Here is a 15333-nt window from a genome sequence, read left to right as displayed (position 1 = left end):
GGAGATGAGTGGGTCGAAGGCCCGGACGGCTGACCGGTGTCTAACTGATGGCAAAAGGCGCCCCAGCAGGAAGCTGGGCCCCGGCGCTCATGGTACAGGATCGTAGGGCCGAGCGGAGGGCACGCTCGGCCGAAACATGAGGTAGCATACTGCTAACAGTCTCCACAAAGCACATTACCGAGAATCTTCCAAGTAGACCACTATATGTTTCCGGCCGGGCGTAAGGCAGAGGCTGGCCGTCCGGACTCCCGGAGGCTGGCCGACCGGACGGCTGGCCGACCGGACGGCTGGCCGACCGGACGGCTGGCCGACCGGACGGCTGGCCGGAAGCAAGGGGAAAAGGACAAGGGACATCTTTTTCTGACAGCGGACATGTTCTACGTTTAGGCCATACTCCAAATCTTACGACAGGAGGTTCCGCTGTCCCATCGAAGACATTCGTGGACTGTAGCAGTATGGGGTCAGGTAAGCTCACTGACAGGCCCTTACTGGGGTATGGGCGGAGGACACGTGTACACCTCGGTATGTGTGCACTCGCTTTTCCACTGCCCTATATAAAGACCCTCATCCTTCACCGGAGGTACGCGTTCTACAATATTTGGAGCCACTTCTTTACTGTTCTCTTGCCTGACTTGAGCGTCGGAGGGTCGTCGCCGGGAACCCCTTCCCGGCCCGACTTCTGTGCAGGTTCGCCAGAGATTCGTGCGACCAGTCGTAGATCTACGTCAGCAACCCGGAGAGCGCCACGTGCCCAGCGTCCGTTGATTCAGCTTTCGGACAGGATCAATACCTATTGATGATTGACTGGACAATATGAAGAGAAGGATGACCAAGTCGAGCATACCAAGCTGGTTTATTTGTGTGTTCACCAACAAAAGCTTTGATTGAAGAACTTTGAAGATAGTAGAAGCCATTTTTTATTCTCCCATGAAACACAATAGCATTTGTTCCTTTATCTTTTATAAGATAATGATTATGATGAAACTAAAAAATGACATTGTTATCAAGACAAAACTGACGGGTAGAAAGTAAACTTTTAGTGATAGATGGAACATGAAATACATTGCGCATGTGAAAAGTTCGATTAGATAAATGAATATATGTGTTTCCAAGATTAGCAATTTGCAAACCTGAGCCATCTCCTACTTGAACCGTATCTGAGCCATAATATGACATTACGTCTGTAAGGATATTATATTCCGATGTGACATGATGAGTTGCTCCAGTGTCAATATACCAATCAATAGACGAAAACTCTGAGGTCAAGTAGGCACAAATGAAAGAGCTTTAGGATATGCTTGTGAAATAGACGGTTGTCTTAAGGCTATAGAACCACCAATGAAATTTGAGGCAAATCTTTTAGGGTATAGATTTCTCGGATGACCAATGATGTGACAAATTTGACATTTTACCTGAGAGCAATCAAGTCTTTTAGGGCATAGATTTCCAGTATGACCTATGATGCGACAAATTTAACATCGGACTGAATTTTGTTTTTTGGCCTCCTTGATAGTGTTGAGTATTTGACATCTAAAGTAAAATAACTTATCTTGTAGAGAGACCGGATCGTCGGAAAGGGAGCCTTTCACCTGGAGAAACTCTCCTTGGAGGAAATAGAAGCGTTGGCTGGAGCAACCACTTGTTGTCGACGTCAAGGTTTGACCGGCGTTCGATGGGCAGCGGCGGTAGCACAAAAGGAGAAGCCCTTTTGTCGTCTTGTTTTGCGGTTTCAAAAAAAAAAAAAACTCCTCTTTTGTCTTGGGCGGCGGCAGAAAAACGAAGAGAAGATGATTTGTGAGGGAGAGAGAAGAAAAACAGAAGAGAGGAAAGAAAAGATTAATTAAAAGAAAAATAATAATAATAATAAGAGAATAGAAATAGAAACGTGATAATGTAAGCAATGAAAGGAGACAAACATGGTTATGGTGGGAGAATTAAGAGAAAGAGAAGGAACGAAGGATCATGACTTTGATACCATGTTAAAAGAAGAATAGAAAGAAGATAAAAATATGAGAGTAATAATTAATCTTATTGTTCATTTATACTTGCCCTCAAGATAATACAATATTAGGATTTAAACAAGTACTCGATCAATTAATCAATTAATAAATAACAGAATAATTTTAAAAATTATTTTGAAAATTATTCTAATAATTATAATAGAATTATTAGAATAATCCTAAAACTAATTTGATTTGATTTGATTTGATGATTTAATCCGATCAATTCTGATAATTTTTTTTTATCTCTTTTATCTCTTCCTCTTCTTTTTTCTGTTCTTATTAGTGAAAATATTGCAACGTCCAATAGTTGATTCTTTCAATATCCAGCTCTTCATTTTCATCCCTTCTTTACCATTTGTCGCCATCATCAAAGTTAGAATTAGGAATAAATTAATTAGTCACACCATGCTAATTAGTTATTCAGCTGGAGGGCCGCAGTAGGAAGTGAAGTACAGAAATTGATGCTTAGCTCTTTGTCTATCACAGTTCTACAAGTGAGCAGAACCTTCAGCGATAGTTTTCTGATAAATCTGTTTCAGTAACGCCTACTGAAAAGGAATTTGAGAGATATATTCAGAGGTACAATGTAACCCCCGTCAGATGCAGTAACTCCTACTGAAAAAGTATTGCCGGAGTTTTCAGAAATATTTGTATTTATTTTATTTCTTCATATATTTTTTTTAAAAAAAAATTCATGTCTTTATTAATTTATTTGATTATAACATAATTTAATGATCTTAATTTCAACTCTATGTTATTGATCAGTCCCTACCTTTTCGTTCATTTTTATATGTGTATAAAGTTTTAAACAAATCTAACTGAACCTGAATGCACTTCTATTTAACACATCATACCAATTCTATCCATCTAGAGCTATATATCTAGCTCCACCCAAATGACTCTGGAGAACATCACTTCCCATTCTATATTGCTATTATTTGTCTATTTTATTGTCTTTTAAAGGAAAATATTTTCTTTATATTTGTTTTGAACAATGAAATCATGTTGATCAAGGTAGACGCCTCAAATAAATATAAGCCTTGGCAATAAGGTAAATGCACTGAATAAGGGACCACTTGAGTGCATGGGACAAATAACAGAACAATGTAAAGGCGATTTATTCGCCCAACACCTCTATTAATTTGTCTCTATACAAATACTTATATAAATACGGAGAAGATAAATTATGAATGACTATTAACTATTAATATAAATGACTAATATATGAAAAAATATATTTAAACGTATTGAATTTTGACACTAATACCTCATGATAATAAATAACAGAACAATAGTAGTAAAAGGTGGAATCGGCCATCTCAATGATCTCACATGATCAACCTCACAATTATTTATGAGGAAATAAATTAGGAAGTTATAGTTGACCAATACGAAAGAAGATTTTTTTCTCAATTTTATCAAAATTCAAATCTTTACTTAAAATAATAACTCTGTTCTACACTAATCAACTGAATCTTATCCGGGCAACAAATAACAGAACAATAATTCATGAGTGGGTGGTTATATGGTATAATTTTCAAATATATATATATATATATATTTTGTCCAAAACCCTTCCGCTGACTATAAAATAAAAAGGTGATCCGACACTTGGCCATTCTCCACAGCTCCACTGCGAAGCGCACGCCCGCCCGCAGATCTCCTCTTCTTCTCTGGTCCTCTCCTACGCTTCTCCGCTCTGTCATCCCCCTCTTGCCGCCATCGCTTCCAGGTACAGGAAGACTCAATACTCTTAACTTGTTTAACTACGAACATGAACATACGTGTAAATTTCAAAATCTTATGCTAATTGTATGTTCTCTCCTCCTTTATTTTTATTGAGATCCATCATCATGCAAAAATTGGCATTTAGTCTTTTTTTTTAAATTGTTATCTCTTTGAAACTTTGAGGGCTCTATTCTCCTAATCCTCATTCTTTTGAAATATGTGAATGCTTTAAATTTGTACTTTCCACTGTTAATCTTCTTAGTTTCAGTTATAGGCATATTCTCATGCAAACTATTATTTCTACTTTGCTATTACAATCTTTGTTGGATGATTTTGTCATGCCATATATTTTACATTTTAATAACTCATATGCATGTTGATTTTTAAGATAGGCAGAAAATATTCATCCTTCCTTTCTATTTCCTAACAATACAGTGATGGATCACATTATTAAGGGTGATCAAGAAAGAATGCTATATGAACGGTTGGCGTTATGGCAATTCCCAGACAAGTATGTCCTTGAGGCAATTGATGTTGCTTCTAATTCTTGTTTGTCAATCAGTCGTTATGATGGATCAAGCAGCTTGATAGGTCTGTTCCCTGCCCCATTTGTTGTTGTCCAACCTAGTTTCTTATTTTCTATATTCAAATATGGTTTCTTAAATAACATAGATATGGATTAAGGACTTTCTAAATTTTGCTGATCTATTGTTTCTGCTTTTTGATTTTTTGATTAGTTGAGAATTAAAGTGGTGAGTGGTAGATTACAGGTCCACCAAAATTTACTTTCTACAATATGAAGGGACATTAATAACCTATTTTTTAAAGCTTAATGGTGTGTATGATCGATATATATGTGTTCCCAAATAGTTGGGACAATAGAACTTATTGAACCTTATTGCAAGCCTCCTTTGTTCAATGTCATTCTCTTCTTCCTAGGCTTAACCTACATGGCTGAGAAAAAGCTTTCATTGCAAACTGTCGATGATGCCGGTCTGAAGCTTGGATGATAAAGGTTGAGGGTTTGTGTTTGGTGGATAGTTAGCTTTAAAGAAACATTGGCAATTCTTCTATGAATGTCCCCATCAAACTATTGTGCTAATATAATTTAATTGAATATTTTGTACTTCAATACAACTTGAAAGGTTATATTGTTTGAAGATTGTTAGCTAGGTATACCTCTTATGAAGTCATAACGTTTCACTAATTAGGTCATCAGTTGAACATCCTGAAGTCATTTCTCTACCTTGTTAGCTAACTTGTTTAAAGAAAATTTGGCTTTGAGTTCTAGAGAATTACTACCTTTAAGCTATCAGGAAAAAGTTTCATCTAATTTTATTTGTTTTGTATTATGTACAGCTAAATTTCCAAAATGCAGTACAACATGCCCTCCAAGTGTTTGCACTATTTTTGGTGTGATTGGCATGCTTAAACTTTTAGTAGGTATGTGCATTTTGTTCCTAACATTGTGTTATTAGGTGTTATTTTGTTGTGTTGTCTTGCTGATTGTTGAACCCATTTTAAAAGACTGGTGAGATCAGGATTTTAGTGCTTGTTTCAAGAATGATTGGTGAAGAAATCTATTTAGTTTGTTGCAATTGCTCTACCTGCATGAGACTGATCAATTCTTTGACCAGTAAATGAAGGTCCAAGGGTCATAAAGGTTTGAAAATATATGATCACAAGCCTATATACATAACATAGGTGAACTTATGATCAATGAGACTTTTATCTGGCTTTGTTAAATGGCTTTTTATTTGGTTTGGGAAAGACATTATATGTGTTATACTATGTATAGGACTCAATATAGACTCTAAAACCAAAGGTTTCAATGTTGAACTAAATCTACTTCATATGACTCATAATACCTTAATCACTCCCCATGTAGTTAGAAGTAGATACTATCTATGTCTATCTTGTGGCGTAAAGAACAAAGGTCTTATAATGGTCAGATGAAACACATCTTTCTATAGATAGGAATAGGATTTAGAATTCTAGTGACTGTTTCAGGTGGAGCACAACTTGTTGGACACAAACAATTTTGTGTATGCAACCTGGATCTATGTATTTTATTCACAACTTGATCAAAGTTCATAATTGGATGGATAATCGCCCGGGGAAATGGTGCAGTGGTTAGGCCCTCCAAGTGGTTAACCAAGTATCTAATGGTCAAATCTCAACTGCGGCGCGCTATAGAGATTTTCCTTCAGTGGGACGACAACCTTAAGAACGCTAACTGCTTGGATGGATCTTCGCGAGCGCTTCTCGATTTACCTTGGTAGCCGGTGGAAAACTTCCGTGGGGTTGGATAGGTCACCTCCAGGATTAGTCATACCTATATTACACACACAAAAAAAAAATGGATGGATAATCTATTAGCCTTCAGCTGATACTTTGTCAAATTGCTTCAGCAACTTGATATGGTTTCTGACACAGAATACTAATGTCAATTCTTCCATTTCTTCCCATGTCATGGTGGCAAACTAGCAATTGCTATCTTTCATGAAAGACGAGGTGAAATCTCTAACTGAGTTGAAATTTTATTCATTATCTGGGAGATGGTTTTAGTGTTCTGATTATATGCTTCTTTCTAAGTTCTCTTCTTTCTTCATTTTGTTAAGAGATGATTGTTGATCATTTTCTTGTAGGTTTTGTGCTATTCCTCATTTGTGTTTTAAGATTGGATTAAGTTGTACTCTGTGCTTAAGTTGGGCTCTGCTGTTTTCAGATGATACTTTCTTTTTAGATATTCTTTCACTCTAGTTTCAGAAAAATTGAATGCATTATATATATATATATATATATATATATATATATATATATATATATATATATATATATATATATATATATATATATATATATTTTGACACTACCTTGTAGCTTTTGAGGATAACAAAATAAGTGAGAGAATAATTAATATGGTTCAACAGAACATCTCTACTAGTCACAATTTTAGATATCTTAGATATTTTATTCAAAAATGAGGTATATATGAAAATATCATTAATAGGATAAAAAGTTGGTGATCAATATAGAGAGAACCTTCTAGAGTCTTCTATGGCCATTTAAGCCTCATATAAAAAATGAAATATTTTGCATTATGTGGTATGACCATTTATACTTTATGGTCAAGTATTTGTTAGTTCGGAAAGAGCATATATAAAAAAATAGTTAGCAGAGTTGTTAATGCTAAGATGGATTAATGATTTATTAGAAAACAACAAAAATATACTATTCAGAAGAAATTTGGTGTAGTTCAATGATAAAATTAGAGACAATATGTTAAAATGGTATGTAGGGAGACTAAAGAGATCTTCATTTAATATATATTATTAAAAAAAAATTGAATGTTACTAGTAGTATAGTTTTATATTATGTTTAATGAAGGATAAGATTCTCAAACAAGTAGGATTTATCTTGTTATACTTTCTAGCTTCTAATAGTATGATTTTGTTACTAACTAATATATTGATGCCATAGGATCATATTTGTTGGTCATTACAAAGCGTGAATGTGTTGGATCTTACTTAGGACATGCCATTTACAAGGTCTCAGGCATGCAGATTCTTCAATGCAATAATTGTCTGAATAATTCCTCTGCTGAGCAGGTTTGGTTTGGAGGTGTTTATCATATTTTTAGATTCATTGATAATATTTATTTATTTATAGCAACTTATTTGGTTAAAATATTTGTTGACAGAAAAAAATAGAAGCTGAGTTTTCTATTCTTCTAGATACTGCACAAGGAACGCCAGGCTTATACTTCTCTTATGATGTCCATTTAACACTCTGGTAAGTTTTTTTTCTGATTTTATCTTTGCCAAAATTCTTTCCTTTTGATACCATAAAAAGAATTTGCATCCAACTAATAAAGCTTCTCTATTAGCCACTTTTCATCGTGGCTTAGTTTCAGTTCGGTGTTAATTTGGTTCAGTTTAAATCAAAATTTTAATTAATAAAAATCACACACAAAATGCATACTAACTAATACACTATTAAATAATATATTATTAAATTAGTAGCTACTAATTATTATACTCTTTACTAATCATGCTAGCATTAACACAATAGTTTGATAAATTCATACATAAAATATTTTGCATGTGTTTTATGTTGGATGACAATCTAATGCAACCCTCTTTCTTTAGTTGGGCTTGGGACCGATTATGCCGGAGTTTATTCACCATAGACGGGGTTCTACTAATCATCCTAAAAAATAAAAAATATAGACAATAATCAAATACACACTAAATCATTTACTATTTACAATTATTACTAGAGCTATTGTGGGTTATAGTATATATATATTTATACTTGCATAATTATTAATTGGTTTAGTTTGGTTTTATGACATAAATTGAACCGAGCCTCAAGATGTTGCCTACTATGCAACACCAAAACAAACCTAAAATTCAAAAAATTGAATGTTTTTGATCTAATTCAGTCTAGTTTGATTTGGTTTATTGGTTTTAGACTAAATATACTTCATATTGCTTTATAATAATTACTAATGTGAAATTCTCTACGTCAAAAATCTCATTTATATAGGATCGAAAAGCGCTAGGAGGGTGAATAGCGCTCTTGGCTAATTCGTTCGTTTCGAGTAAAACAAGCAGCGAAAAAATAAACAATGCAAACACCAAGAATTTACTTGGTTCGGAGCCTATGGCGACTCCTATCCAAGGCCCGCACGTAAGAGTACTTTCGATGGGCAATCACTATAGCTTCGGAAATATTACAAAAAGAGTACAACAATTAAAGTGCTACTATGTATTATACCGACAGTAAAGAAATATGAAATTAAGAACTTCTGGTCGTCGGAGTAGTGTTAGGACTTCGCTGGATCGATTTGTTAGCAGCACACAGAAGAAGTATTACAAGTATTGATTATGGTTTGGCATCTGCTCAGACCAGCCTTATATAGGATGTTGAAGGCGCCTTCCAACTCCATGGAAGGCGCTCCAACTCAGATCCTATCCCTTCCGCGTCCGAGATGATAGCTTCCGCGGTCTGCACTGCTTATCCACCCGAAGGCGCCTTCAAGCTCCATGGAAGGTGCCTTCCATCAGCTATCCAAGGCGCCTTCGGCACACTTGGAAGGCGCTTTCTGCCCTGCTTCCTGCGCAGTTGCAGCTAAGGCACCCAAGGCGCCTCAAACAGCCCGAAGGCGCCTCAGACACTGTTCATCCGAGAAAAACATGCTCAATTCGCTTCCTACAAAATACGTTAGTCCAAGAAATCAATCATACCCTGCAAAACAAAGTTAGCACAATAAAATACAAATAATATAAGTATTTGACAGTCATCGGACTGTCCGATTCTGACTTCGGATTTCTCGAAAACTCTAGGTCGAACCGATGTTTACTGTTTCCTCACCGGGGAGCGCGTCCTCACCTACTCCTCTTAGGAGAGTTTACCTGTTGTCAAATTGATCCTCCAGACCAACTGGACTTTCTGCCTAAGGTTACCACCCCTAGGACCTAGGGTTACCATCCCCTAGGGTTTTCCTCGGCCTAGGGTTACCGTCCCTTAGGATCTAGGGTTACCGCCCGCTAAGACCTAGGGTTACCACCCCCTAGGGTTTTCCACTTGTCTAACCTCAATTAGGACTTTCCATCACCTAGGGTTACCACCCCCTAGGACTTAGGGTTACCACCCCTAGGGTTTTCCACCTGCCTAGAATCCACTAGGACTTTTGCCTAAGAACACTTAGAACTTTCTTGCAAGCTCATTCAAACTTGTTAGATCACAAATAACCTTAACTTTGAACCTTTTGCCATTATCAAAACTCAGTTCGATCGTCTGATGCTTCCCGTACCAACAATTTATACTACTAACCCATTTTTAACTATGCATTTAGTGAAATAATCTTAACTCTTTTTTTTATACATTTGTGGTTTAAACATAGAAGCTTCAAAATTTCTTTGTTCTCTATTTTCTAATGTCCATAATGATAATTTGTGTTTCAGCTTTCAGAAGTTATATCAGATGTCAGTTGAGAGAAAAATCCAACCCCTTTGGCGAGAGGTTCAATTTTTTGACTCCTAACATATAAGTGAAATTGCTTGTACCTTTTAGTAGTTTGTAGTAATTTGGAAGGGTTTTGATTAAGAGTTAATGTTTAATTGTTAGAAAGTTTGAAATTTATTGACGGTCTTTTGAGGCTTGTATGTTGTATTTGGTTAAATGAAAAAAAAATTGCATTCTTTCTATTTTTTTTCCCTTTTTTTGAACATGCCATATTTTCCCCTTTTAGGAGGGGATGCTTTAATCAAAGCTATCTTGCAGGCAAATCTTAGATTTGTTTGGAATAGCTATATGTTGGAAGCACTCATTGATAAAGAAAATGTGAGATGTGATTCTCTGAAATTGTTTCATTGAGTTAGCAAGAGCTTTCAGATCAATGTTAATGTGTTGACTTTCATTTTGCAGCTAGATTCTTACATGCTACCCATCATCCAAGGAAGTATCCTGATATTGTCTTTTGCTTGTTTACATGTTTTGTAATCTTGTTTTGCAAGTTTAAAGTAATTTATTTGGTCATTGCAATAGCCTTAACTGGATATCAGGTTTCCAAACTTTTCAAGCTACTATAGGTTCACAAATTATTAATGTTACCTTAATTGCGCGTAGATGCATGATGAGAGCAGGTTTCTGTTCATTATAAAATCCGTTTGCTTTTTTAGTTATGTTATTTATTTGAAGTGTAACTGACTAAGTAGAAGGAAATCGAAGTACAGATCATAACATGATATTTAATATGTTTCATTCATTCTAATTTTAGTCTCTTGTTTTTCAAGAAATTCTTATACCATTGAATTTGTGTTTTGCTTAAAGGTACTCGGATGTGGAGAAGAGGAGCTGATTCACAAGGCAACGTTGCAAATTTTGTTGAATCAGAACAGATTTTGCAAACTAATGGATTTATAGCATCCTTTGTCCAAGTATTACTTTCTTTTCCTCTTTGTCTTTATAATGTTAGATTGAATTTGATTATTTCATGTCTACCAAAACTTGTTTGCTAGGTTTGTTTGTCTGTGGTTGTAGCTTGGTTGATTATAGAAAACTTTGAAAATTATCTTATGCTTTTATAGGATGTACTTATGTACATAGTGAATTGAGATGCTTCTAAGCATTATCAAGAATTTAGATTGCTCTTCTACTTAAATGTATCTGTGGTCAAAATGCAGAACTGGATAGATATTTTGCTGTGCTAAACCACTTGACTATACTGAAAACAATTGTTTACATTAAATAGGGTATTTTTAGTGTTTAATAAAAGCAAGAAAACAATCTATGAGGTTCTAAGACATACCATTGCTAAAGCAGGTGACTTTCTCTTTCTAATGTATGATAGGATAATGAAGCATTAACAACATGTAGGTTAAGTGTCTATCAAAAGAGCTGGCTTTCACCCCGATTCAACATTCTTTATATTATCAAATTTATTTAAGCATCTTGTTACTTTATTGTCTTTTCTATGGGTGGTTAAAGCGTTTTAGGAAATGATATATAAGGGTATGTTTTATAACAAGCCTTTTTGAAAGAGGATTTATTATGTCAATGCTTGCAGGTTTGTGGATCCATGCCATTTTTGTGGGAACAGATTGTTGACTTGACATACAAACCTAAATTTGAGATTGTTAGGCCCGATGATGCGGTAAAATTCATCTATTATGTGTCTCTCTTAAACAGGCTCTCTTGTGTAGTGCAATATTTCTCTCATTATCCTCTTTTTCTTTGACAGTCTTGAGTGGTGCAAAGACATTTATTAGATTTAAGGAGAACATATGATGCAATATTTCTCTCATTATCCTCTTTTTCTTTGACAGTCTCAAGTGATGGAAAGACATTTACTAGATTTAAAGAGAACATATGGTTCAGTTGTAGCGGTTGACATTGCAAATAAAGTAATTATTAGTGCAATATCTTTCATTCTATTGTAAATTATGTCTATGCATAGTATTTACTTTTGTAAATATGATGTTGTGGCCTACCTTAATTCAATGATTTTTTTTAATAAACTTTAGTGGCATTGCTCATCTATATTGGAGTGACCGTTCTGTACCAACCAGTATGCATCCTAGGGATTATATCAGAATGTGTCTTTAGTGAAAATTTTGTGATCATCAATGGAAAGTAGTATTTTCCTTAGCCTCCTTATTAAAGAGAGGTTTTTACATAGAACTATTGTTTGGTCTCCACTTGTTTGCTCTATATGCATATGTGTTTGAACTATTTGTACAACGTTAGTAGGTATATGTTTTATGGTCACAATTATATTTTGTTCACATATATTCATAGATATTCTTTCTATTAGATAAGTTTACTATGAATAATATGTGAAAATGAGAGATCCATTATTTTAGTGAATCAACTTAAATAGATTTTTGCCTGTGAAAAAAGGAAAATAATCTAACTTGGTTATGTCTTTGTCTCCGTGTGTGAATGAGTCTGTATGAGTTTTTATGTGCATTGAAATTATATTTGAGATTAATCCAAGTCCCAAATACTATGCTAATGTTCTCAAGAAAACTTGATTTTTGAATTTCAAGGATACTTATGGGAAATGAACTTTCTTAGTACAATAAATAAGGTGGGCGAAGTTAATTGAAAGGAGCCTTTTGATTTATCCAATTAATATGAAAGTTAGATAACAACAACAACAACTAAGCCTTATCTTACTAGGTGGGGTTGGTTATATGGATTCTTCTTCGCCATTAGCTACTATCTTCTAATATATCATTATTTATATTTAAATATATTTTATTTTATTTAATTATTGTTAATGAGTCTTTTTTGGTCTTCTGCTTTCTCATTTAATGTGCACATTTATTATATTTTCACATTATGGAGCATTTATTAATCATCTAAGTATATCTCTATATCATCTTAAATGTGTCTCCCGACGTTTTTCCTCAATAGGTGTGACCCCGACTTTCTCTCTAATATTTTCATTTCTTATCCTATTCATCCTTGTTTGTTCGCATATCTACCTTAACATTCTCATCTCAATTCTCATCTTCAGCTCATGTGTTCAAGTCATAGTCCAACATTCAGCTCTATATAACATAGCAAGTTTAACTATCATTTTATAAAACTTAAAGAAGTCTTAGAGATACTTTACGATCACAAAGAACACTCTTCTCTATTACAACCATTTTGCTTGTATTCTATGTAAGATATCTCTCAAGCCCTCCATCCTTTTGCAAAAATAATCCTAAATACTTACAACTCGTCTTCTTATATATTTTAACAATTGTCTCATTACATATAATATTGCTAAACTTAAATTTCATATAAAACCTTTCACTTCTAAAATATGAAAGTTAGTTGCCCAAACATAAAAATTATTTGAATTACATTGTGTATGAGAATATCCTAGGTTACACAATTTGTTTATAGAGCAAGATGATGAAGTATGTAAGTAAAAGTGAAATATTTGAAAGAAAAAAATGAAATATTTGGGGATCCCACAAGAAGCGGTGCTCCTCCGACTTTCTGATTATAGCCCCCTACTTGACTCTCTGGTCCGCCGGATCAATGCTTGGCCAAAAAAGACTCTATCATATGCTGGCAAGGCACAACTAATCACGTCAGTCTTATAGGGGGTTGAGTGCTTCTAGCTATCCATCCTTCCTTTGGCCCTTGGCATTGTTGATCATATCTACAACATTTGCAGGTCTTTTATGTGGACATCTAAGCATCCTCCAGTATTATGGGTAGATATGTGTAGACTGAAGGATGAAGGAGGCTTGGGATTTAGAGACTTGTGAGCTTGGAATTTAGCCCTCTTGGCTAAAGTACTTTGGAGGATACATGCTAAAGGAAAATACACTTTGGATAAAGTGGGTCCATTACATTTACTTGAGGCGTGCGGATTTATGGACCTGGTAGGTAGCGAACATAGATTACCCTCTAGTCAAACGGTTGCTGCAGATATGGAATCTCATATTATTAGTTGTTGGGTCAATAGAGGCGGCTGGACAGAAGCTAGCATAATGATTTTCTTAGGATGGTGGGGTGGCTCAAGCATATGATTTCTTTATGCAATCTAGTCCTAAGAAGTCATGGGTCGGACAGTGTGAAAGACATATGTACAGCCGAATTATACAGTGTGAAAGACATCTCCCTTTGGATGTTGTCACTGAAGAGGCTACCCACAAGAGATAGAGTGGAGTACCTGGAGGATCGACAGTGCACCTTTTGTCGATAGGGTGTTGGAGTCACAAGAGCATATATTCTTCAAGTGCCCCCTATAGCGGAATTATGGAAGAGGATGAAAGCTTGGCTGCAAATGGGACGGGAGATGTCCACATACTGATGGATGATGAGGGTCTTTAGGAGATATTATCGTGAGAGTAGAATGTTGACAAAGGCTCGTCATCTTGCTGTGTCTTCTATGGTACACCATGTATGGAGGGCTAGAAATAAAAGTTTATTTAGTGAGTGCTAGTTAGATTGTGAGAAGATTTTTAGGAGTGTGTAAATTCATGTATATGGGTCCATGGGAGTATACTCTGATCGGACTCTTTATTAGACATAAGTCACTCCTAATGGCCAATTCTTATACTCTTGGTTAGAACTATAAAATTTACTTATAAAAAAAGTGAAATATTTGAGAAAATACGTAAATACCACAAACAATTAGAACCATACATACATAGTCCTAAAATCTACATAAATGCAAATTAACCCATCTTCTCATGGTCTTTCTAAGTCGATGTTGTTTTCTTCACACTCCCATGCAGATGTTGTTGATACACTCTTATCATGTCCTGCCATGGTGAATTGTCCTCTTGTAGATTTTTAACAATTGTGTAATAATATAGATGGATTCCTTTGAGTGCCTTGGGATAACCAGTAGGGCAAACTCAGAAGGAATAGGATTGTTCAGGAATGGAAATGCTAAGATGAGTGTACTAATAGGTTCCTTAATGCTATATCAAGATTAAGTCTACATCTTTCACACTTCCTCCTATTTTGACTTTAGAGCTAGTCTAGCAAGAAATAGTTTTGTTACAAAAGTTATATTCATATCTGTATAAACTCTTCTTGTCTGTGGTGATATATTCTTGTTTGATGCTGTTGTCTTTCAGTTGTAAACTATCCTAACTTTTTCCATTGTTATCTTATACTGGCTTAGTATCCAAGTAGTCATGCTTATACTGGCACCTATTAATTTTTCGAATTTAGCTGGAAAAAAGAACCTATAATGGTTTACCTGAACTTCATATGAAATAATATGGAGGTGCATAATTGACAACATATATCTTGATATGATAAGGATTATTTGACTTTTGTAAAGTGTTTTTTTTTTTTAATTTCATTTGTTTTTTCTTCCTTCTGAATGGGAGCTTTGGCGCAACAATAAGATTGCTGTCTTATGACCGGGAGGTCACAAGTTTGAATATTAGAAATAGCCTCTTGCAAAAGCAGGATAAGACTGCGTACAGTAGATCCTTCTTTGAAACCTGCATAAACGGGAGCTTCATGCACCGTGCTGCGCTTTTATTTGTTTTTAATTCCTTCTACTCACCGCTTGCATGTTAAATCATAATGTGACAACAGGTGTTGAATTGTCCAAGCAAGCTTTTAG

At 35.1% G+C, this 15333-nt stretch overlaps 1 protein-coding gene across 1 annotated transcript in view; it reads left to right on the top strand.

Annotated features, from left to right (window-relative positions):
- The first annotated feature begins 4168 nt into the window (after window positions 1-4168).
- The window catches only part of LOC121979776 (phosphoinositide phosphatase SAC6-like), a 32297-nt gene continuing 21132 nt past the window's right edge, over window positions 4169-15333 (top strand). The window contains exons 1-11 of the mRNA XM_042531768.1: window positions 4169-4322; window positions 5091-5174; window positions 7215-7342; window positions 7435-7526; window positions 9704-9761; window positions 10023-10082; window positions 10167-10200; window positions 10304-10384; window positions 10572-10678; window positions 11308-11394; window positions 11567-11644. Of these exons, the coding sequence (XP_042387702.1) occupies window positions 4169-4322; window positions 5091-5174; window positions 7215-7342; window positions 7435-7526; window positions 9704-9761; window positions 10023-10082; window positions 10167-10200; window positions 10304-10384; window positions 10572-10678; window positions 11308-11394; window positions 11567-11644 (963 nt within the window). The remainder of the gene's footprint in view (window positions 4323-5090; window positions 5175-7214; window positions 7343-7434; window positions 7527-9703; window positions 9762-10022; window positions 10083-10166; window positions 10201-10303; window positions 10385-10571; window positions 10679-11307; window positions 11395-11566; window positions 11645-15333) is intronic.

The sequence above is a fragment of the Zingiber officinale genome, chromosome 5A (genome assembly GCF_018446385.1).
Source record: "Zingiber officinale cultivar Zhangliang chromosome 5A, Zo_v1.1, whole genome shotgun sequence".
In the NCBI taxonomy this organism is placed as follows: Eukaryota; Viridiplantae; Streptophyta; class Magnoliopsida; order Zingiberales; family Zingiberaceae; genus Zingiber; species Zingiber officinale.
The sequence above is the reverse complement of the archived record's forward strand: the minus strand, read 5'-3'. Positions and strand labels throughout refer to the sequence as shown.